This window comes from Ranitomeya imitator, chromosome 4 (genome assembly GCF_032444005.1).
Source record: "Ranitomeya imitator isolate aRanImi1 chromosome 4, aRanImi1.pri, whole genome shotgun sequence".
NCBI lineage: Eukaryota > Metazoa > Chordata > Amphibia > Anura > Dendrobatidae > Ranitomeya > Ranitomeya imitator.
Window position 1 is genome coordinate 10,546,578 of NC_091285.1, and position 23,320 is coordinate 10,569,897.

Below are 23,320 nucleotides of genomic sequence, written 5' to 3' on the forward strand. Positions count from 1 at the left end.
GAGTCGTCTATTTTTAGTGGCAATGGTACATCTGTCCCTCGTAGATCATCTTTGTCAATTGTCATGTCTCCTTCACTTCCTCCATCTTGTTTTTCATCTTGTGTCACAAAGTCAATGTCACTTTGGGTGGTCATCGTCATTACAGATACGTGCGTCACATCTTTCTCACTCTTCTCATTACAGTCAATCTTGGGAACATCATTAGTTTCCTTAGAAATTCTTTCTACACTGTCTTTTTTGGACTTCTCTATGACAAACTCGTTAAATACATAAACCATATGTAAAATATTTTTAAGTTGCTCTTTTTCTTTTTTCTTAGACATTAGCTTACAATCTAAATTCAAATTCGCGGTTCTGCATTCTGAAAATAAATTAGACCAAAATATTTCTAAGCTAGATCCGTACAAACTTACAAATTCTATCTGACTTGATTTAGCATATGAATTTATCAAATCCATTTGTCTTACCTTGAAATCTCAGCTTGTAATCCCTTTGCTTTTACAACGCTGGGCTCCGGACTTCAGCACGGCTATTTTTAGCACGTCTGTTCTTCAGCACTACCAGTGCTTGCTGTCAATCCGTACAACACCTGTTAGTCTCCGTCATTCGTAGGTTCTTGTGAGATCTTTGTGACTTGAAATTTTGAAGTGGAATTCCTGAATACTTGCACAATCTAGCGGAACTCTTCTGTCTTCCCCCGTGTGCAAGAAGAAGGAAATTCACGCAAAAATAGCACAAAAAATCAAAACTGGCTGGCTAGGCCAAATGTTAAAAATCGTTATTGAGCAAAAATATCTAATCAAGACTTAACCAGGTGCGTTATTCTTAAAAGAAAAATGTCATGATTTTCTGACGAAAGTATAGTGGTTTATTGAGTTATCCACCATCGCAGCAAAAACATAAAAGGTAGATGAAACAATTACAAACAGAGTGTCCATGTGTAGATATCAGCGCTTCTCCTGTTACTCATCTTTCCAGGGTCCTGAATGGTAGAAGTCATCTGTCTGTGTGAAAGTCTGAAGTCATCATGGCATGGAGTAGCTAACAGCTGTTGTTCCTCGTGTCTTGTCCCATGTCCATGGAGAATGATGGTGAAGGAAGGGAGGTGACCGTCCCACGTGACAAAAAGCCCCCCACCCCCTCCTAAGAGACGTTTATATATGGTTTCTACACTGATCACGTGTCTTCTGTATATGGAGTTAACTTATACTCTGAGCTACATACACAGAAATAGCTTTTGATAGTGTCAGCAAGAAACCATGTGCTCGATACAGAATAAAAATAAGAATAATTAATATTTAACAACCATGCACATGCGGCTCCGCTCCGTACACCTCGTACACACACGGCTCCGCTCCGTACACCTTATACACACGGCTCCTCCCCATACACCTCGTACACACACGGCTCCGCTCCGTACACCTTGTACACACACGCCTCCACTCTGTACACCTCGTACACACACAGCTCTGCTGCATACACCTCGTACACACACAGCTCTGCTGCATACACCTCGTACACACACGGCTCTGCTGCGTACACCTCGTACACACACGGCTCCGCTCCGTACACCTCGTACGCAGACAGCTTCGCTCCGTACACCTCGTACACACACAGCTCCGCTCCGTACACCTCGTACACACACGGCTCTGCTGCATACACCTCGTACACACACGGCTCCACTCCGTACACCTCATACACACAAGGCTCCGCTCCGTACACCTCATACATACATGGCTCATCTCCATACATCTTGTACACACACGCCTCCACTCCGTACACCTCGTACACACACAGCTCCGCTCCATACACATTGCACATGCTGCTCCGTATACCTTGCTCACACATGGCTCCGCTCTGTACACCTCATACACACGGCTCCTCTCCATACACCTCGTACACACATGGCTCTGCTCCACACACATTGCACACGCTGCTCTGCTCCGTATACCTTGTACACACATGGCTCTGCTCTGCACACCTCGTACACACGTGGCTCTGCTCTGTACACTTCGTACACAAGTGGCTCAGTTCCGTACACCTCGTACACACACGGCTCCGCTCCGTACACCTTGTACACACACGCCTCCACTCTGTACACCTCGTACACACACAGCTCTGCTGCATACACCTCGTACACACACAGCTCTGCTGCATACACCTCGTACACACACGGCTCTGCTGCGTACACCTCGTACACACACGGCTCTGCTGCGTACACCTCGTACACACACGGCTCTGCTGCGTACACCTCGTACACACACGGCTCCGCTCCGTACACCTCGTACACACACGGCTCCGCTCCGTACACCTCGTACACACACGGCTCCGCTGCGTACAACTCGTACACAGACAGCTCTGCTCCGTACACCTCGTACACACACAGCTCCGCTCCGTACACCTCGTACACACACGGCTCCACTCCGTACACCTCGTACACACACGGCTCCGCTGCGTACACCTCGTACACAGACAGCTCCGCTCCGTACACCTCGTACACACACAGCTCCGCTCCATACATCTTGTACACACACGCCTCCACTCCGTACACCTCGTACACACACGGCTCTGCTCCATACACATTGCACATGCTGCTCCGTATACCTTGCTCACACACGGCTCCGCTCTGTACACCTCATACACACGGCTCCTCTCCATACACCTCGTACACACATGGCTCTGCTCTGCACACCTCGTACACACGTGGCTCTGCTCTGTACACTTCGTACACAAGTGGCTCAGTTCCGTACACCTCGTACACACACACGACTCTGCTCCATACACCTTTCACACTCTGCTCCGATCCGCACACCTCTTAAACACATGGCTCCGCTCCGTACACCTTGTACACACACGACTCTGCTCCATACACCTTTCACACTCTGCTCCGATCCGCACACCTCTTAAACACATGGCTCCGCTCCGTACACGTCTTACACACACGACTCTGCTCCATACACCTTTCACATGCTGCTCCGATCCATACACCTCATACACACACGGCTCTGCTACATCCACACTGTAAACACCTTGTCACGATATTGTATGAAATATCAAATAAGTTTAGTTTCTCTTGTTAGCCCAGGCTGTGGGCTAAAACCCCCCTTCCCTTTCACTCAGGCAAGAGCTTGCCTTGTCAATGTATGCGGGGGAGTTTTATTGAAGAAAGGTATTTACGACTATCATAGCTGCAGTGGAAAGTTGTGCTAGCCAAAACCGGTCTGATTCCCTTCTGAAAATGCAAGAAGTCCTTTGTTCCATTATTGTAAGATATTGGGCCAACGATTTAGGCTAGAAAAAGGAAAAGTACATATTAACATTCATCAGCTTCTAACTCCATCAGGAAAAAAGTAGGGATTTCTCTGTAATTATGCATCACAAATAGGACATATTTGATCTCATTAGAATGCCAATGTTAATATGAGATGAATGCTGGGTTTGTTATGACTATGACATGTTCTGTAGCGAAGTTACAGGCATTAGACAAATTTAGGTTAAATTTAGTTAAACTGAAGAGATCGGAGGAATCAGAGAAATCCCTACTTTTTACCTGATGGAGTTAGAAGCTCATGTTTAGAGTGGCTGACAGAACCGCCGACGAATGTTAACAATATGTATTTTTCCTTTTTCTAGCCTAAATCGTTGGCCCAATATCTTACAATAATGGAACAAAGGACTTCTTGCATTTACAGAAGGGAATTAGACCGGTTTTGGCTGGCACAACTTTCCACTGCAGCTATGCCAGTTGTAACCTTCAACGCAACAGAGGCGGCGGAAATTCTTTCCAAAGTTACCGCGCCCAGCGACTTTCTTCAGATTCCTGCCAAAGAACTCAAGAATCGCGACTTGGAACGCGAGTCTAGAAGAGCAGTTAGCTTAGAATTGCACATTATTACAATAGCTGAATACCTCCGTGTCCAGAGGATCCCACGGGGATTGCGGGTCCCCTTACAACCGACCTTCTTCAGGGAAGATAAAGACTATTGCACGAAGTTCGAACACATTCTAAACAAATGTTCCGCAGACCTTATGACTTTAACCCTTTCCTACCTTCAAAAGAACCTGGAGACGGTGAATGCCCAAATCAACGCGATCGAGAGCCAACTGACCAGTACCCTGCCTCAAGAAGAATTCCAGGAACTCAAGTCAAAGAATCAGGAATTATTACGGTCACACGGATTAGAATTGGAGAAGAGGAAAAGATCCAAATTCTTGAGAGAACCCCACGTTCTGAGCACTGGCCTTTCCTCACATGGTATAGTATTCACAATGCCATCTCGATGTAGAGTGTTATTCTTATCTCTACATAGCGCTCCAATGTGACCACCGTTTCATGGACCTATATCTCTCTCTCTGACTCTCTGTATCATTACGCTGTTGGCCTGTTGTGCCTCCCTAGCACTCTGCTACTATCTGGCGCCTTGCCTGTTATCCCCTGCACTGCGATCCTGGCATTACACGGCCTCTTAGCTTCTTGTCCCCACTGTCTGGCACTCTATTCCTCTGCGCAGGCGCCGCCTCCCCTCGGCTCTCCTCCCCGGTCTTTCCCCTTGCTACGCGTGCGCGGTCCCGGCGGTCATGTGACCTGGTGACGCGGCACGTCAGCTGACCTTTAGGCGGCGGGCACTTAAACCCGGAAGTGCCGCTGCCTGTCAGCAGTCCCGGGAGTAACGCTACTCCAGCTGTCCGGTGCCGGTGCCAGTGGAGATCCCAGGTATAGCAGCGCCCTTCCCTGGCGACGTTTTCTCATTCCTTCTGCCCTCTCCTCCTCTCCTTATCCCTTTGCCATCTTATATTCCGTGCTGCCTAGTTACCTTTCTTCTGCCTTCTTTGTCCTCAGCGCTTTTGCTGTTGCGAGCTCCTCGCCCTCCTACAGCGCCCTGCTCCTGCATCTCCAGATTCTTCAAGGTAACCGCCGCAGCTCTATAGTGTACCCTCCTGCCTTAGGCCACTCGTCCTGGGTCTTACTTTTTATTATACCATTTTTACTCAGGCGCCCTATTCTCCCGGACTTTGCCGATTGTTGGCACCCCTGTGGGCCCACATTCACTCTTCGTGGCTTCCAGGTACTTCCAAGGGGGGCTTCTAGTTTTCTTTATTTTTCTATTCTTCTTTATTTCTCTTCTTTTTTTTTCTACATTTTTTCCTTCTTTTTCGTTTTTCTTTTCCTTTTCTTTGTCTTCAGATCTATGGCCATTCTGGTCTGTAGGTCTGATTCCCTTTCATACAGGCTCCTGGTGGTCACATACCTGGACTAGTCTCATCATATAGCACGCCCACCCGGGCCTCACGCCTAGCCGTCCTATACGATACCTGTTATATGGCATGTTGATGTGGTTCTACATGATCTGTTTTTGTGCTCATGTCTTTTGTTTCTATGTTATAGGCACTTCATCTCGCACCCTAGCCCTCTGACCCCGTATATTGGGAGGTCATCTCATTCGCAGTATCCTTCTTTTTTTAAGTGGGGGAGGCTATTTCGTAGCCCACTTTGTTATTCTTTTACTGGGACTTGAGGTCATCATCTGATCATATTCCTCTCCTATACACGTTCACAGTCTGTAGCATCCCCTGAACGAGGCTCACGACTCACGGAACACCAGGCCGGATCCACCTAGTCCGCCACAGTCGTTGTGTGTCACTTCTCTTATGATGTATTTGTTTTTCTCAAGTATAGTGTATTATGTCTGGATTGAGACTGTGCATCATGTTACCTATCTTAACAATATGTCTTTGTATTTTTACATATGTATTTCAGTAATCCAGTATCTATTTCTGATGAAGGTCTGTTCAGTAGACCGAAAACGTTTAAAATTGTGGATGCACCAAATAAACGAATTGTTCACTTTCTATCATGCAAAAAGATCTCCTGAGTGCCAAGTATTTATTGCTTTGATTTGACGGGTTGGAAACCCAACTTGCGCACGTCTAAGAAGCCAAGAGTGCCGTGCTTAATATTACTACATGCTCTATCCTTCCACGAGCACCTTGGATGATGTCGAGTGAGACCTTCTCCTTCAACGCAACAGAGGCGGCGGAAATTCTTTCCAAAGTTAGCGCGCCCAGCGACTTTCTTCAGATTCCTGCCAAAGAACTCAAGAATCGCGACTTGGAACGCGAGTCTAAAAGAGCAGTTAGCTTAGAATTGCACATTATTACAATAGCTGAATACCTCCGTGTCCAGAGGATCCCACGGGGATTGCGGGTCCCCTTACAACCGACCTTCTTCAGGGAAGATAAAGACTATTGCACGAAGTTCGAACACATTCTAAACAAATGTTCCGCAGACCTTATGACTTTAACCCTTTCCTACCTTCAAAAGAACCTGGAGACGGTGAATGCCCAAATCAACGCGATCGAGAGCCAACTGACCAGTACCCTGCCTCAAGAAGAATTCCAGGAACTCAAGTCAAAGAATCAGGAATTATTACGGTCACACAGATTAGAATTGGAGAAGAGGAAAAGATCCAAATTCTTGAGAGACACCGAGGACTACCTGCAGAACCGTGTCTACCAGTGGCGAGATACTCAGCATTCCACCAGGCGCCACAGCTCGCTAAGCTCTTCTGGTTCCATCGACAGCAGGCCCGGCACCTCAAATTCTTCTTCCTCCCATTCTTTTTTAGGGAACAACCGCAGCCGTCCAAAGGGAAGACGAGGCGGGGGGGGCCAATGCCGCCGGGGAACCCAGAAATCAGATGGCAACACGCTCACAGGTAAGGACCTCCCGCTGGTAGTTAACATCTCTTCCAAAAACCTGGACACACATCAACTGGCTGTACTCCAGAAGGGTCTATCCTTTTGCCCTATGTATAAGTTCAATTCATTTGAACTCAACATGGACCTGCAGAGGTTCTATCGCAACATTAGATTGCGTGTACACTTCTCAGAACAACCTGCCATACCAAGCTCTTCCGGGCAGGATAAGACTCTTCTTGAACTCCGTGACTTGGGGTTACGGACTCCGAGCTCCTACATGCCACCACGGTCCAACCCACCAGTGGAAACCTTCGTTTCCCTTGTCGAGAGGGACATTCACACATTGACTCGGGAGATGGACCGAGGGAAGTTCCAGTTCCATACCAACCTCACACATTCAGAGAGACTTTCATTGGAGCAACTTTCATCGGATAAATCCTTAATTATCAAACCGGCAGATAAGGGCGGGGCGACGGTGGTTATGGACAGGTCTGACTATCTTGAGGAGGTGTTTAGACTGCTGGGGGACACCACAGTGTACAAAATAATACAACATAACCCTCTGAACCAGTTGATCAAAAAAATCGCACCCATCGTAGATTTCCACTATCAAGCAGGCACCATTGATAGTAAATTGAGAGATTTTCTCATTAAAAGGGATCCTATTACCCCGATGTTTTATGTCCTGCCTAAAATACACAAAAGACTAGTTAAACCACCTGGCCGGCCTATTGTGTCCCTGACCGACTCTGTCTTGTCACCTTTGTCCATGGTATTGGAAAAAATTCTCACGCCGCTAGTTAAAACTACCCGCTCTTTCTTATTGGATACCAATGATTTCATTCAGGTAATTAAATCTTTGGGCCCCATATCCCCTTCATCCCTCCTGATAACCTGGGATGTTAACAGCCTTTATACATCGATAGTCCACGAGAAAGGCTTAGCAGCTACCGATAGACTCTTACATGACAACAAAGTAGATATTAAAATCCGTCATCTCTGTGCCGACCTATTGGGCCTGGTACTCAAAGAAAATTATTTCTTGTTCCAGGACACATTCTATGCCCAACAACAAGGTACCGCAATGGGCGCTAACGTAGCGCCTCCTTACGCTGTAGCATATATGGCAAATTTCGAACAGGATTTTGTGTATAATCATCCTCTGTTTATGAGTCACTATAAGGTTTGGCGGAGATATATCGACGATATATTCTGCATCTGGGACGGTCCAATTGAATCGCTCCTGCCCTTTGACCAACACATCAATGGTATCTGGCCTGAATTAAAATTCTCGATACAACATGACACACACAGGATTAGCTTTTTGGATACTCTGATTTACAAGGAGAGGGGGGGTCACTTGGCAATCGATTTATACACAAAACCGACAGATCGCAATGGCCTCCTATTCTTCACCAGTTGCCACCCTCCCTCCATTAAGAACTCTATTCCAAAATCGCAGTTTCATAGGGTCGATAGGATAGTCTCCGATGAAAATTTAAAAAAGACCAGACTCATCGAGATGGAACACAAGTTTGCTGACAGGGGGTACCCTCAGGGGATACTGACGGAGGCTAAACGGAACATGTCAAATAGTAAAACCAGGGACAATCCCAAAAGAATCCCATTTGTCTCTACTTTTCACCCTTTCTCTGGCTTAGTACAGTCGACCATACGGAGGCACTGGAATATCATAACCAAGAGCTACCCTAATATTGCAGAGTTCAAATTGCCATTTCTGTCATGTTTCAAGCGAGCCAGGAACCTCAAGGATAGGTTAGTAAAGGCAGATGTTGGCCCAGGTACCCTGGTTCCCAAGCAGGTCTTTCTTCACACTCAGAGACGGGGCACATTCCCCTGCCTAAATTGTCTACAGTGCAGTAATGTACAAAAGGGTCCCTCTGTTTTTCACCCACAGACTGGTAAGGCCATTCCCATTAAGGGCTTCTACACCTGCGAGTCGACTTTTGTGGTCTATCTTATCAAATGCCCTTGCGGCTTGGCCTATGTGGGGGAGACCACACAAACGGTGAGGGATAGGGTGGCCCAACATAAGTCTACGATCCGGTGTAATAAGACGCACCTCCCCCTTCCATTTCATTTTTCTGCAAAAACAAGGGTTTTATCACCAAGTATTAAGTCTTGTTTGCCAGAGGGATCAAATACTTATTTCTCACTGCAAAATGCAAATAAATTTATAGAATTTATACAATGTGATTTTCTGGATTTTCTTTTTGATATTCTATATCTCAGTGTTAAAATTAAGCTACCCTTAAAATTAGACTGTTCATGTCTTTGTCAGTGGGCAAACTTACAAAATCAGCAAGGGGTCAAATACTTATTTCCCCCACTGCACCTGTGACCGAACTGCTCACATCAACCTCACCTGCCCAGAGAGGCAGAAGAGGAACCCCACATCTGAGGCCCAGGAGCCTAATGCAGCTGTTCTTTTTGTGGGTGGAGTGATTGGGAGGTCCCGTGACAGCTTGCAGCCACTTACTGCAGGCAATACGGTCACTGTGGGGCTCAAGTACACCATTGCAGAATGAACTCTCAAGCTCCCTGAATTCTGTTCCCTAAAGAAATCATCCCTGGGAAGACCCTGATTGTCAGCGGGTTTGGGCATGTTCTCCGACCCATACCAATGGCCTGAGTTTTCCTGGTTTGGGGTGGTGGGAGGGGGTTAAGGTAAGTGGGTGTGTCTGAGAACCTCCCCATTAATGTTTTATTGGAATCCAGCAATCAGTTGTTTGATTATTTTGGTTTCCATTCATCGCTAATGACAAATTACACAGTTGATATCAGGAATATTTTGCACTTGAATCTTTATTTCATCGAGATCCAATGTGAGATTTATGTGTAACCTTCATTATTTTCAGCAGTGTATAATATGCAGAACTTTGTATCTGAGCCTATTGTGACAACACAACATTTTATCTTAATTAACCAGAATTCTATTTTCCGTAAGCCAGGAGGAATAGACTGTTATCTATATGTTGACTTTTGAATTTATGTGTTTGTTCTCTTGTTGGCCAAGTAAAACACAGACTGTTGTTCATATGAGCCTGTAGTATTGACTTTTAAGTTGACGCTTGTTGTAACTTATTGTGCTGTTATCCTGGATGACAAAAGTTGCAGGATAATTGAACAATGTTTGCTGATATGTTAATTACACATTGCCCAGGCCAGCTAGTTTGTTGACTTGCAAAACAGAGGAGGAAAAACTTTGCAAAGAGATTAAATAACCAAACAATGCGAGTTAATCTCATCACCATTCTTCCCCTTTACCTCTGGATGTTGGTTTGAAGGACGACAATTGGGAGCTATATATATGCATCTGTAACAATTTATCCAATATAACCAAACAGCGAAGACATCCAGATATCCAAGACATCGAGAGATCCAAAGAACCAGAGACTCTTTACAAAACCACAGCCAGGAACACTCTACAGGACTGCCGCCAATACATCATGGCTCCATCACGAGGGACACAAATTTGACATTCTACAGGATGTCAGCTTAGGGGTCCACAGCCCCAGCTGAAAGAATATAGATTTGCTCTATTGACCATCACTGAACCATGGATATGTTTGGGGTAGTCAGGATTTAAACCCACCGGTCACCTGAGCCCCATGGATATGTTTGAGAAAGCCAGGAATGGGACCCACCAGTCACTAGGCTCCATGGAGATGTTCTGAGAAGCCAGGTTGTGACCCTCCAGTCACCTGGCCTTGTACCTTAATGGACTGTCATCTTCCTAAGCTTGTCGTTACCTCCTCTCACTGCGTGCCATAGATGGGGTAGTTGGCCCTGGAAGCTCTGAACTTATACTTCTCTGGCAAGTCAGAGTGAGTATCTGTAATTTTGCACCATCTTGGGTATTTTTCTGGGACTGTTTTATGTGATATTTGCCTGTTTTGTGGTTCAGTATTGCCATCCTGTTTTACCCTCACCCTATGTTGTCTGAGTAGTATTATGCCCATGGTACAAGGCGTTCAGTGGGATGATCTTTGGTCTATGCAGTTTCGGCTAGCAGACTAGGGTACCTGCAGACCGCCTTGTCTTCACACCTATTTTGTGTGATACTGTCTGATGAATCTAATCTTATCATGTGTGATTCTGTGCTAATCTGCGTACAGTGGGGAAAATAAGTATTTGATCCACTGCCGATTTTACAAGTTTTCCCAACTACAAAGAATGGAGAGGTCTGTAATTATTATTATCGTAGGTACACTTCACTTGTGAGAGACAGAATCTAAAATAAAATTCAGAAAATCAAATTGTATGACTTTTGCATAATTAATTTGCATTTTATTGCATGAAATAAGTATTTGATCACCGACCAACCAGCAGGAAGTCTGTCTCTCACAGACCTGTTAGTTTTCTGTAAGAAGCCTCCTACTCTGCACTCGTTACCTGGATTAATTGCTCCTGTTTGACCTCGTTACCTGTATAAAAGACATCTGTCCACAAACTCAATCACTCTACACCCTCTCCACAATGGCCAAGACCAAAGAGCTGTCTAAGGACATCGGGGACACAATTGTAGACCTGCACAAGGCTGGGATGTGCTACAGGACAACAGACAAGCAGCTTGGTGAGAAGGCAACAACTGATGATGACACAATTATTAGAAAAGGGAAGAAACACAAGAGGACTGTCAATCTTCCTCAGTCTGGGGCGTCGTGCAAGATCTCACATCGTGGGGTAAGAATGATTCTGAGAAACTTCAGGTTTCAGCCCAGAACTACATGGGAGGGTCTGGTCAATGACCTGAAGAGAGCTGGGACTACAGTCTTAAACATTACCATTAGTAACATACCACAGCATCATGGATTAAAGTCCTGCAGGGCATGCAAGGTCTGCCTGCTCATGGTGGGGGAAACATCATGCTTCGGGGGTGTTTTTCTGCAAAGGGAACAGGACGACTTTCCTGTATTGGAGGGAGGATGGATGGGGTCATGTATTGTGAGATTTTGGCCAACAACCTCCTTCCCTCAGTAAGAGCGTTGAAGATGGATCGTGGCTGGGTCTTCTAGCATAACAATGACCTGAAACACACAGCCAGGGCAGCTAAGGAGTGGCTCCGTAAGAAGCATTAACAGGTCCTGTAGTGGCCTAACCAGTCTCCAGACCTGAACCCAATAGAAAATCTTTGGAGGGAGCTGAAAAATCAATGTTGCCCAGCAACAGCCCCAAAACCTGAAAGATCTGGAGAAGATCTGTATGGAGGAGGGGGCCAATATCCCTGCTGTGTGCAAACCTGGTCAGGAACTACAGGAAACGTCCGACCTCACTAACTGCAAACAAAGGTTTCTGGACCAAATATTAAGTTCTGTTTTTCTATTGTATCAAATACTTATTTCGTGTAATAAAATGCTAATTATGTAAAAATCCAACAATGTGATTTTCAGGATTTTTTTTTTAGATTCTCTCACAGGTGAAGTGTACCTCCGATAAAAAATTACAGACCTTCTATTCTTTGTAGGTGGGAAAACTGCATAATCGGCAGCGCATCAGATACTTATTTTCTCCACGGAATATCTAATCCTATCATGTGATACTGTCTGCTGAGCTGTGTATCTAATCCAATCATGTTCGATGCTGTCTATTGATATACTGTATCTAATCCTATCCTAGATTTAATTATATATGAAATATCAATAAATGATAGTACACAGCATCTCATGGAACTATTGAGTCAACTTTACCCATAAATGAAGCGCACGTCCTATCCAAGGAGTCATTCTTGGAAAAATTGTCCAGTATCCATATACGAAAAATACAGCGCCTCAAGAGTTGGTGAAAAGAAAATCACATTTATTCTGCCTTCTGTGTCGACGTTTTGATCCAATGATCTTTATTAATTATATGGGTCACACTCGGGTCACTTGCACCGTGGTCCTCGGGGTGGTCAGTTGGCTGTTAAAAGGGGCGATACTTCTTGCTCCTCTTTGTAGCTCTCAATATTTCTGCAGAATTTCTTGGTAGTTGAGAAAAGGATTCTTCAGGGTCAGTGTTCGAGGTTTGTTGGGGAAATTAGGTGCAGGGTAACATCCTGTCTCCCCAGGGATGGACATCACTTCTGATCGAGGGGGTGTCGTTGCGCCTGGTCCCGTGTATCTGTCCAAAAAACACCAACAATGAAAATAACAGATGTAGAAGTATAAAAAATGTTCTCATTCTGCCCCCCAGAGTTTACAGTTCTAAGGAGCTGACCATGGATGTGGATACAATATATTAGAGTAGAGTGTGAATTACCTACAAGAGGAGAGGTGTGCTGAACAAAGAGCAGTTCCCAGAGTGACTACAGAAAATAATGAAATACCAAGGAATAAAGCAAATACTGTTAATAAATATACTGCCTACTTCCTAATGATTGTAGCACCGGCGTCCCTGCACGATTCCCATCCTCATCTCCCACGTCAGGGATGCCGACTCGGCCTGCTGATACTCCTGCTACTGCAGTCTCCTGGGGTCTGCGCACGTCTGGCAGAACCATAGGCATGCATACTCCACCGGTCTCTTGAAGACACAGCACGCACTGTTGGAAAATGACCCCAGATAATAGCTGAGATACACTTTTTACTTAAGGCACCTCCACCTGTTGGGAGGTGCCTGAGCAATGTGTACTCTCTATTTGTCTGCACGCTTGCTAGTTGTCAGGTCCCCTGTTCTCTCATACCTGCTTATACCTGCCTGTCCGAAGGAATTGTACCTCAGATGAGGATTTTCATGTGCAGGCAAGGTTCTTGACAGAGAGATTCCAACAACGTGGTTATCCTAAGAAAGTAACTTCAGCAGCCTTCCAATGGGTCAAAGGATACAGTCAGGACTCATCACTTATTCCTCATGACCGGAAATAGGATTCTGTGACAAGATTGATCACCAATTACAAGACCCGGTGGGATCAGGTGAGGGGTATTTAACAGAACCTTTGGTCTATCCTCACTACTGATGCTCAAACATCCCCGCTCATCAGTACATGACCCCTTTTAACAGCTAGAAGGGCCCCAAACTTGCGTGATATCTTAACCAGAAGTCACTATGTTCGACCCACTATGAGGCTCAATCGGGGCATCTCACTAAGGGGATCTAAGGGGAATGTAGCATATGTCTGTTCACGAACCCAACCAGGGACAGTTCATTCAAATCATACATCAACCGTAAGACGAGAAATGTAATAAATGCAATTATTTGTCCTTGTCACAGAGTGTATGTCGGTCAGACTTCTCAGGAGCTGAGAAAATGGGCACAAAGCCACCTTTCTACTATTCATCTGGCAGCAGCTGATCTGAAGAAGGGTTGCCTATCTCCTGATGAAACATGGTGGAAAATCCAACAATATTCACTTTTTCGGTCTACAGAAGATCGTAGGCAATGGGGAGGTGGAAGCTGCCAAAAACAACTATTACAAGTGGAGACAAGATGGATCTTCAACTCACAAGCCATCGCTCCATCTGGATTAAATGAAGAATTACTTTTTACTGGATTCTTGGGCTAATCTACTCTGGCTCATGATAAATTACTTTCTTTAGATGTTCTCTCTGTCTTGTTGTCCATGTCTACTGACGTTGCTTTTCTACATGATTGGACATCTTTCGGTCTTCTCTGGATGGGTAGTTATTACACTTGGACCCCCAGGACTGGCGGCCATCTGTCTCATCCTAGGATACTTATCATGGTGATGCCATTATCTAATATCTGCATTGTTACCTTAGAACCATGTAGGTTTTCTGGTTTCCTCTATTTTACCACCACATCGATGCAGATGCCTGGGCACAGGTCTGGCTCAATGCATCTATGTTCGGGGCCCTATCCTTGTATAACTTTACATTATTCAATGCTCTCCTCCCTTATACATGGTTTGGGTCTTATAGAACATTGGGCCTCAAGTTTTGTCCTATTGATGACTTTACACCACATTGGGTCCATATTGAGATCACATGAATAAAATATTAAATACTCCCCATTTTTGGCTCCTCTGGTATTGAATCCTTTCTGACCGGTCACGCAGTTCACGTAGGGTTATGTCTACCTTTGGCACAGTGTATGTGCTGGTCTTGACATACGCGTCTTATCCTTGGCCAATATTTGTCCTTTATGGGGCTCCTTATGACCAGGCGGCATATGCACATTACTATTCCCTTTATACCATGATCTTTACTTATCAGACAATAGTGCACCCCATTTATTATATTACGAGATGCAGTGAACCAATCCCCAAAATGTCACCCACTACATATATTGTGAAATCCATAGTTACAACAGGACAGAGAAAAACGATGGGTGGTGATGCCCACCCTGAATGGCCGACCTCCTTTGTTAACTCACCCCTACTTGCTGTGTGAAGTAGGGGTGAGTTACCCAACATCATCTTCTAGGGGAGGACATGAGTGATTTGACCATCTCGAAAATAAAAAGAGGGGAAATGTTAGAGTACGGAAAGTGTTAATGAGTTCAGGACTGCCAAAATCTCACAGGGTGTTGTGCTTCTCACAAGAACTCACTGAAACAAAGACTTGCTGAGGGGTTATGACGGTGCTGGAGGGATGCCGTGAGGGTCTTTTCTTATAATGCAGTTCTGCATTCCGCTATTTGCCATCATGTCGGCCTACAGTCAGAGGGGCATTGTCATGAATGGGGTTATGAGTTATACAGATGGAAGGCTGGGGGCATTGGATCACGGCCCGCACCCCCTGCTGTGAACAGGTAATTGAAGCAGGTTATCTGATGGAGAGCAGACACGGAGTAGTAACAGGGAACTGTCAATGTTGGATGTGTCCCTGTATACCTCCACTAGATTCACCTCATGGAGCCGTTCTCTCTGTACGGCATAGTCAAGGTAAAACAAGGTTTCTGATATTTTAGTTCTAGTTCTCCAGACTCCATGGCGGTATCCATGATCAGGGATCATATTCGCCTCTGGGGGTAAAATTACAGAAGTTTTGCTAGCAGGTGACGGACATATCTCCCTGAATTATGGCTATATCATGTTCATGTATGGTATAGTCAGATGCTTGAAGGACGTTCGGAGAGATGACGGCCACATTGTTTCTCTCGGAGGTTAATGGGGGAAAATATGACCCACGGCAGAAATCTAATCATCCGTCCCCTTTTTATCTCAGCTGATGGAGGAGTCAGACCCTTCATAACATCTCATGTGCCGAATATCCGGGTCAGATATAGAAGAACCTCATGCGTATGGTCATTCTATATCACAACGTCTTTTGGTGGCATCTTCCACGCAAAGAAGTCTCACGATCCGGTTGTGTAAGGATTCTTCATTCCTACATTTTATCTGTCTGTTTTAGGTCTTTCTGTTATTCCTTCTTTTGTACATTAAATCTAAAATGTTATAAGTTTGTTCTTCGTTGTTCTAAACGTTCCCACGACCTCAAGGAGAGAAGATAACTTTTACCTTGTAGGTATAGAGAAAAAAGTGAACCATTCAGGAGCTTGGGAAAGCTGGGAGTGCATGTGTACCAGTGTGTTGCCCAATGCAGGCGTCTCGCTCTCCTGGTAAAACGGCCACTGGCAGCAGCATAGTGTGGCGTGGATGTGGGGTCCGTCTATGAGCCCCCCACATCCTTAGCTCATTGTTGGCCTATTGCGATAGGTGTGTGGGAAGCTGAGTTCCCGTTTTCAGTCTGTACTGAGCCCCGTGTGTCACGAACGTGTATAAATAAATAGACTATGACCGGTCCCGTGTTTCTCACCGTCTGAAGCCTTCGGGGGGCAGAATGTTCCCATGAGTGTCTGTAGGGGGCACCCGTCCTCGGCTACGGATGCGGAGGGCCCTGGATTCTGTCTCACTGCTCCGGATGCCGCTGCAACAAATGAATTTGTCCCAGGTGTTGCCCTCCATGCGAGATGGCGGGGGGATCGTTCTCTGGGGTCCAGCAGTGGTCGGGGCTGTGGTGATCTGTCTCCACACTGCGCTGTTATGGGGTCCTTCTTGGCGCAGTGGCAGGAGAGGGGGTAGCCCACTGACTTCTAGCCAGGTCAGGTAGCCCAGGGTGTGAGGTGGGGTCTGCTGTGTCCATGGGGGGCTCCGCAGTTTCCCCATCAGCTCCAGCTTTGCCTCTGTGTAAGGTGGGCGCTCCATTATCATCCTGTGGATGCTGCGGGGGGTGAAGCCGGAGGTGTGGACCGGGGGGTCTGACAGTAAAGGAACGGGGTGAGGAGGGGAAGTCATGGTGGAGGCAGGAGGTACCTGGAAAAAGGACAAAGTAATGTTAGTTCCGGGGAAACAAGAGACCAAACCGATCCCCCAAATCTGCGAGACCCCACAAATATAAGCAATGATGTCATTGCACCCATATGATGTCACTGCATCCGCAGGATGATGTCAGTACACATGCAGGACAATGTCACCGCACCCGCTAGATGATGCCACTGCACCCGCATGATGAAGTCACGGCACCCGCAGGACAAGGTCACGGCCCCCACATGATGAAGTAACTGCACCCACAGGATGATGTCACGGCACCCACAGGATGATGTCATGGCACCCGCATGATTATGTCATCTACCACGGCCCAATAAGGCCGACGTGTAATTAGATTGTGAGCTCTGCTGGCAGCGGCTCGTCAGTCTGATCTGTGGAGATAAATGTCGCCTTCCAGGGCAGCCGGATCCTCCCGGGAGGAGCCGGAGTCAGACATGGAAAAGATCAAAAAGCCGAAGCACAGGGGACCAGGTATAAGGACCTGGAGAATGGGCAGTGAATCGTGACAGCCGGGCACATGGCACATCTGCGCATGAATGGTGGGAGTAGAGCATTAGACTCTGTGCCCCTTGTGCTGCTCTAATACCACATTCATCATCTCTACAAAACCTCATGATATGAAGATGTGACGGGACTGCGCAGGTGTGTAGTCAGCAACACAATACCGCTGATCACCAGCAGGTGGTGCTATAAGCAGTAGGTACCACTAGAGGGAGCAGATCTTTCCTGCCAGTGACTGGTGTTACAGCAGCACCTGCTGGTCACCACAGGTTACTGAAGGATTCTCCTTTCCTGGATCTGCATTACACCATGCAAATTAGGGTTTAACCCCCTTGGTCTAGTTTGGGGAGTAAGATCATAGGTGGGGATATGGCGGTGAAGCTCCGGGGCCTTCATCTGTCATTTATAATGCTGCTATATAGGATATTTTGGCTTCACCATGCCCCAGGTCCAGTTGTGACCCCTGAATGTAGAAGGGGTCACCTGTGCCCCACTGCCTGGGGGGTTATTATAGTTTCCTATAACAGTAATAGTATTTACAGGAATTGCTAGTTTGGCAGTTTTCTTATCTGGGTCGTCGCCGTCCTCGGTCTCCTCTTATATCACCGCCCGCCCTGTTCTCTTTTACTCTATGGCCCCAATTCTCCTTTTTCAGGATTTCTCTTTATACTTTTCCTTTTTTTTTCTATGTTATTCCTTTAAAGATTCTCAAGAAGGACGATCTGAGATCACTGGGGGGGTAAGTATTGGGGTATATTAAGGAGTACGTGTTAGGGGTGTATTAGGGGGTAAGTCTTGGGGTGTATTAAGGAGTAAGTGTTAGGGGTGTATTAGGGGGTAAGACTTGGGGGGGTAAGTATTAGGGGGTAAGTCTTGGGGTGTATTAAGGAGTAAGTGTTAGGGGGTATTAGGGGGTAAGTCTTGGGGTGTATTAAGGAGTAAGTGTTAGGGGGGTATTAGGGGGTAAGTATTGTGGGGTATTAGGGGGGTAAGTCTTGGTTGTCGCCTGCTCCGTCATGTGATGGTCACGGCCAGGAGACAGTAATGTGAATGGCGCCGACACCCATCAGTCTGAAGATTACAGGGACTCACCAGATCACCCGGGGACTACTGCTCCCATCATCCCCAGACAAGGTAAGTCTCTGCAGTCCGGTCCGTCGTGTTTTCAGCTTCTCCATGGTGACGGCCCTGCCTGCGGTATAGAGGGGTGGGGGGAGAGGCGGCACTTACAGGACGAGAATTAATTATTAGGACACTTTGCTGCTTTCAGAACTTTGTAGTTTTGCAGCAGCTGGAAAGAAAGAAGCTGCAATAATGTCTGAAATGTGAAATTCTCTCTTAAAGGAGCAGTACACTTTCAACACCCGATACCATCCACATTAGTTCTCTGTTATCAGCCACTCAAGACTACGTTCAACTATTATGAAAAAAGAAGGCTGCGTGGCTCCAAATCAGGGCGAAAACACAAACTATACAAAAAAAAAAAAATTATAAAACAAAATAAAGCAAAAGGCTAAAAAAAAACAACCACAAACTAAAAAAACCCCCTCAGAGCGTGGGCCTAGGCACGACAAGAGAGGACACATCGTGAGCGAGCTCCCGCTCCTGGGCCCTAAAAAAAAAAAAACTTTAGGTTTTCGTAAACTGCTTTTTATCTGCTTGAGCTCCCAGATCTCCCCCGACAGGGTGAGAGAAGTGACACCGAGGGCCGGCCATACTGGGGGCAACAGGAGACAGCCATCTTCATACCTGCTGAAGAAGCCGCTGATCTCCGCAGAGGAGGGGTGGGGACGCGGGAGTTGGCGCAGCACATGCGCATCGAGCAAGAGAGGATGCGAGCTGTTACCGAATGCTGGAGAGGCGGTAAGGGTTCGGGCAGCTTCATTACCCTCGGCCCTTCTCTCCCTTTCCTTACACTGCCCCCCACAGTCACAGCCACAAACAAACTGAGCTCAAAGACTGAATCCTTAATTGGGTTAGATAATTGTTGTGAAAGTTTTATTTTCCCAAGATCCAAGTAAGATCGGAGGCCTGGTGCCCTCACCGTCTCTGGAGCAGGTTCCCGGTGCCCTCACCGTCTCTGGAGCAGGTTCCCGGTGCCCTCACCGTCTCTGGAGCAGGTTCCCGGTGCCCTCACCGTCTCTGGAGCAGGTTCCCGGTGCCCTCACCGTCTCTGGAGCAGGTTCCCGGTGCCCTCACCGTCGAGTAGGTTCCCGGTGCCCTCACCGTCTCTGGAGCAGGTTCCCGGTGCCCTCACCGTCTCTGGAGCAGGTTCCCGGTGCCCTCACCGTCTCTGGAGCAGGTTCCCGGTGCCCTCACCGTCTCTGGAGCAGGTTCCCGGTGCCCTCACCGTCTCTGGAGCAGATGAAGCGATGGCCGTGAGACCACCACGGTGCAGGAAGGCTACCGTACACAAGATGAGGTGGAAACAACAAAGAGTAAATTTATTGGAAGGCAAGGAATGAAGTGGATGAGGAAGATGCAAACATGGGTATGCAATGGCAAAAGATAATTTACAAGAGTTATATTCTTTAGCTTGTCCGTCAAATAGCACGGTGCTCCAATCTGTTACAGATTCAATATATGTCAGACAAATAAATGCAAACAATAAAACAAAGAATTATGCTACTCTATGTATAACTCTACCTTTACTAAGCAGGCCTCACGGCTCCCGTGTACTGACTATTGAAGCCTACACTAGGCCCTGAAATGTGCACAAAACAGGAACAAACTCACGGTGATGTTGGGGACTCAGATCCTGTCTCGGGGCCCCCCCAACAGTCTAGTACGGTGGTGCACACGGCTTTCTGCCAGCTCCGTGAAACGTGGTCTTCTCCTTGCTTCTGGGTCCTGGAGATGCTTCTGGAAACTGTAAATCCCTTTCTCTGTATCTTCGTGGTTTCTCAAACTCACACAGGACAGCCACTTTCGCTGCACCTGGAAAAGTCTGTCAAATTTCACAAGTCCACTCCGTTACAGGCTGTGGGTCCTCTTACAGCAAAACGGCACAAAGTTCTCTCTGCAGCAGCTTCAGCTCACACATGCTGTTCCGGCTCCACCCCCACCCTCTGCACAGTCCAGCTCATTCAGTCTATTGCAGGGGAGAAGCAGAACATTCCATCATGCCAGACAAGGGGATGCAGTCTCTTAAAGTGACAGCGTGTTCCTTACTGTCCATAACAGCACCACCCTCTTACACAGGTTCCTGGTGCCCTCACTGTCTCTGGAGCAGGTTCCTGGTGCCTTCACCGTCTCTGGAGCAGGTTCCTGGTGCCCTCACCGTCTCTTGAGCAGGTTCCTGCTGCCCTCACCGTCTCTGGAGCAGGTTCCTGGTGTTCTCACTGTCTCTGGAACAAATTCCTGGTGCCCTCACTGTCTCTGGGGCAGGTTCCTGGAGTCCTCACCATCTCTGAAGCAGATTCTCGGTGCCCTCACTGCCTCTGGAGCGGAGTCATGGTGCCCTCAGTCTCTGGAGCAGGGTGAGGGCACCATGACCCTGCTCCAGAGACAGTGAGGGAACCAGGCCTCTGATCTTACTTGGATCTTGGGATTATAAAACTTTCACATCACTTATCTAATCCAATTAAGGATTCATTCTCTGAGCTCAGTTTGTTTATTCAAAGGTTGATTTATTATACGATGCTCTTTTTTTTGTTTGTACATATATTTGTGTTTCTTCAGAAACTTTGTTATACTGTACCTGAGAAAGGGACCTAAGAGGTTTTTCACACTGAGAATTATCTTTATTCCTGACATTTTGGATACTTGTGATATTTTCATTCTTTATTCGTCACTGCCACCTACTGGTCACCTGATCGCACTACAAGTGACTATACTAAAAAGAGACACCAGCCCAAAATTCCTACCTGATCAACTAGTGCTGATTTTATGCTCAAAACAAACAAACGGCGTATAAAAGACTCTGTAGAATCCATCGCATGTAAACAAGAATTAGAAACATTGCTAAAGAAAAAGCTCTCCACTCCACAACAGCTTCTAAAATAAAAACCATCTATGAAGTCTGTAGGCACAAACCAGATCAAGGATAAAGATTTCAGCCGATTCGGAAAGCGAAGCTTTATCTGCGGACCCTGCGCCCACTTCCAGGTCTTTTCTTAAGCTCTCTGTCACCCAAGTCATGAGACCCTTCCTACAAGAAATAACCGGCCTGAGATGAGACTAAAAACATATAGGCCACAGAGTGGATTCCCCCCCGAGTCTGTCACTCAGATCTTGTGGGGAGGCAGATGGACCATCCACTCATCCAGATCTTCAGAAGGCCTGGAGAGTTCTTCAATCCCCTCCCCCCAGTAGAAGTACCCTCTTGGATGCCTTTAGACCAGAAGTTTGTGTATCCTCATCAACAAAAAAGAAGCCTGGACCCTGCGGAAGAAATCCTCCTCTCCAAAAACCAGGTGGCAAGGTGTTTACCTACTTGAGGAAGAACTTCTCGCAAAGAAGTGGGATAGAAGCGGGTGGAGATCAGGAATTTCCTTGTTTAAGAATTCTGTTATTCGAGGACGAGACAAATCTTCAATCTTTCATGATTCTTACCAACCTCAGTCCCCCCTCTCCCGTCCTTCCTTCCCCACCATCAATAAGTTCTAGACTCAGGATTGACCAGAGATGGTTCCCCACACATCTCCCCCATTTTGCCCTTCTCCACACTCTTCTGAAGCAGGAGATGTCGCGTACTCAGGCTTGGACTGGCCCATGGGAGAACTGGAGAATCCTCCGCTGGGCCACCACCTGCTTCTATGACCAGCACTTGGCACTAGATACATGAATCACTATGTACAGACATTCAGCGTCTTATTCATGCAATAATCTGACCCGATCATCGTAATCTACATCTGTGATGGAGAAGGTCCCATTCACATGTAGCTGAAGTGCGGCCCTGGTTACTGGTGGGCTCCTAGCATCCCAGCCCGACCCCGACATATAGCCGGTGGACTAGTAACTGTGTGTATTGTATACGAGCCAAGCCATAAGCGAGAATCTTGACTTTCTGAGGCACTAGAAACCCTAAAAATCTTTCCGGAAGGCCTCCTGATGGTGGGGGAGATCTAATAATGCCCCTAAGGACAATTCTAGATACCACAATATCTCAGAGAGTGATCAGGAGCGCACTGGTCACTAAACACCTTACATTCATGGAGAACAAATAACCCCAATGGGAAAAATTATACTTTTATCATAGGTTTGATTATTTGCTAATCCAAAATAAATCGCTACCATTAATCCAAACTATAGACCCCATAACGATTTCTGGCCACGCACCCATTGTCATAAAAATTGTTATTGCCTCATCCAAGCGCAACGTGGAGACTTAACGAAACTCTTTTAGACAACGGAAAAAAAACCCTTTAACCTATACTTCAAGGAAAATTCAGTCGGGCCCCTCGATGTCTGTAGTCTGGAGGGCCGACGACTCAATCGCTATCAGATTATATATATAATAAAGGGGAAAATAAAGAAATGGAATCTATTCTACGTCAAATAAATGCCCTCGAGTCCGTTCATAAAAAGAATCCCTAGGCCAAAAATATCCAAGATGACCGGTGTACGTTGCGAAATAATCTCATAGATGCACTAAACATTCACAGTCAAAATCTATCAGTAGACAAAAATTGTACGAGCATGGTAATAAAAGGAAGCAAACTTACCTAAAAATAATAATTTAATAAAAAAATAATTTTTTAATAATTAAAAAAAAAAAAAATACTCAGAAAAATCCTTTATTAGGAAAAGTATAGTAGATAAAAATACAACAGCTGATAAAACCGAAGATAAAGCGGAAGTATTTAGACTTTTCTGTGAAAGACTATATTATATAATAACTTCAGACTCCATGCTAAACCCTTTAGAAATTCGTGAAATCTCCCTGCG

The 23,320-nt window shown here is 46.3% G+C and overlaps 1 protein-coding gene and 1 long non-coding RNA gene across 2 annotated transcripts; one reads left to right on the top strand and one right to left on the bottom strand.

Annotated features, from left to right (window-relative positions):
- The first annotated feature begins 4,049 nt into the window (after positions 1-4,049).
- On the top strand, positions 4,050-5,911 carry LOC138675055 (uncharacterized). The gene is made up of 3 exons (XR_011320638.1): positions 4,050-4,255; positions 5,387-5,446; positions 5,559-5,911. It is a non-coding gene; the product is annotated as an uncharacterized lncRNA (long non-coding RNA).
- Positions 5,912-12,234: 6,323 nt separating this feature from the next.
- TEX52 (testis expressed 52) lies at positions 12,235-18,616 on the bottom strand. The gene is given in 3 exon segments (XM_069763011.1): positions 12,235-12,822; positions 16,419-16,915; positions 18,524-18,616. Coding segments are annotated over 2 exon segments (726 nt in total). The 5' UTR covers positions 16,898-16,915; positions 18,524-18,616; the 3' UTR covers positions 12,235-12,575.
- Positions 18,617-23,320: the final 4,704 nt, after the last annotated feature.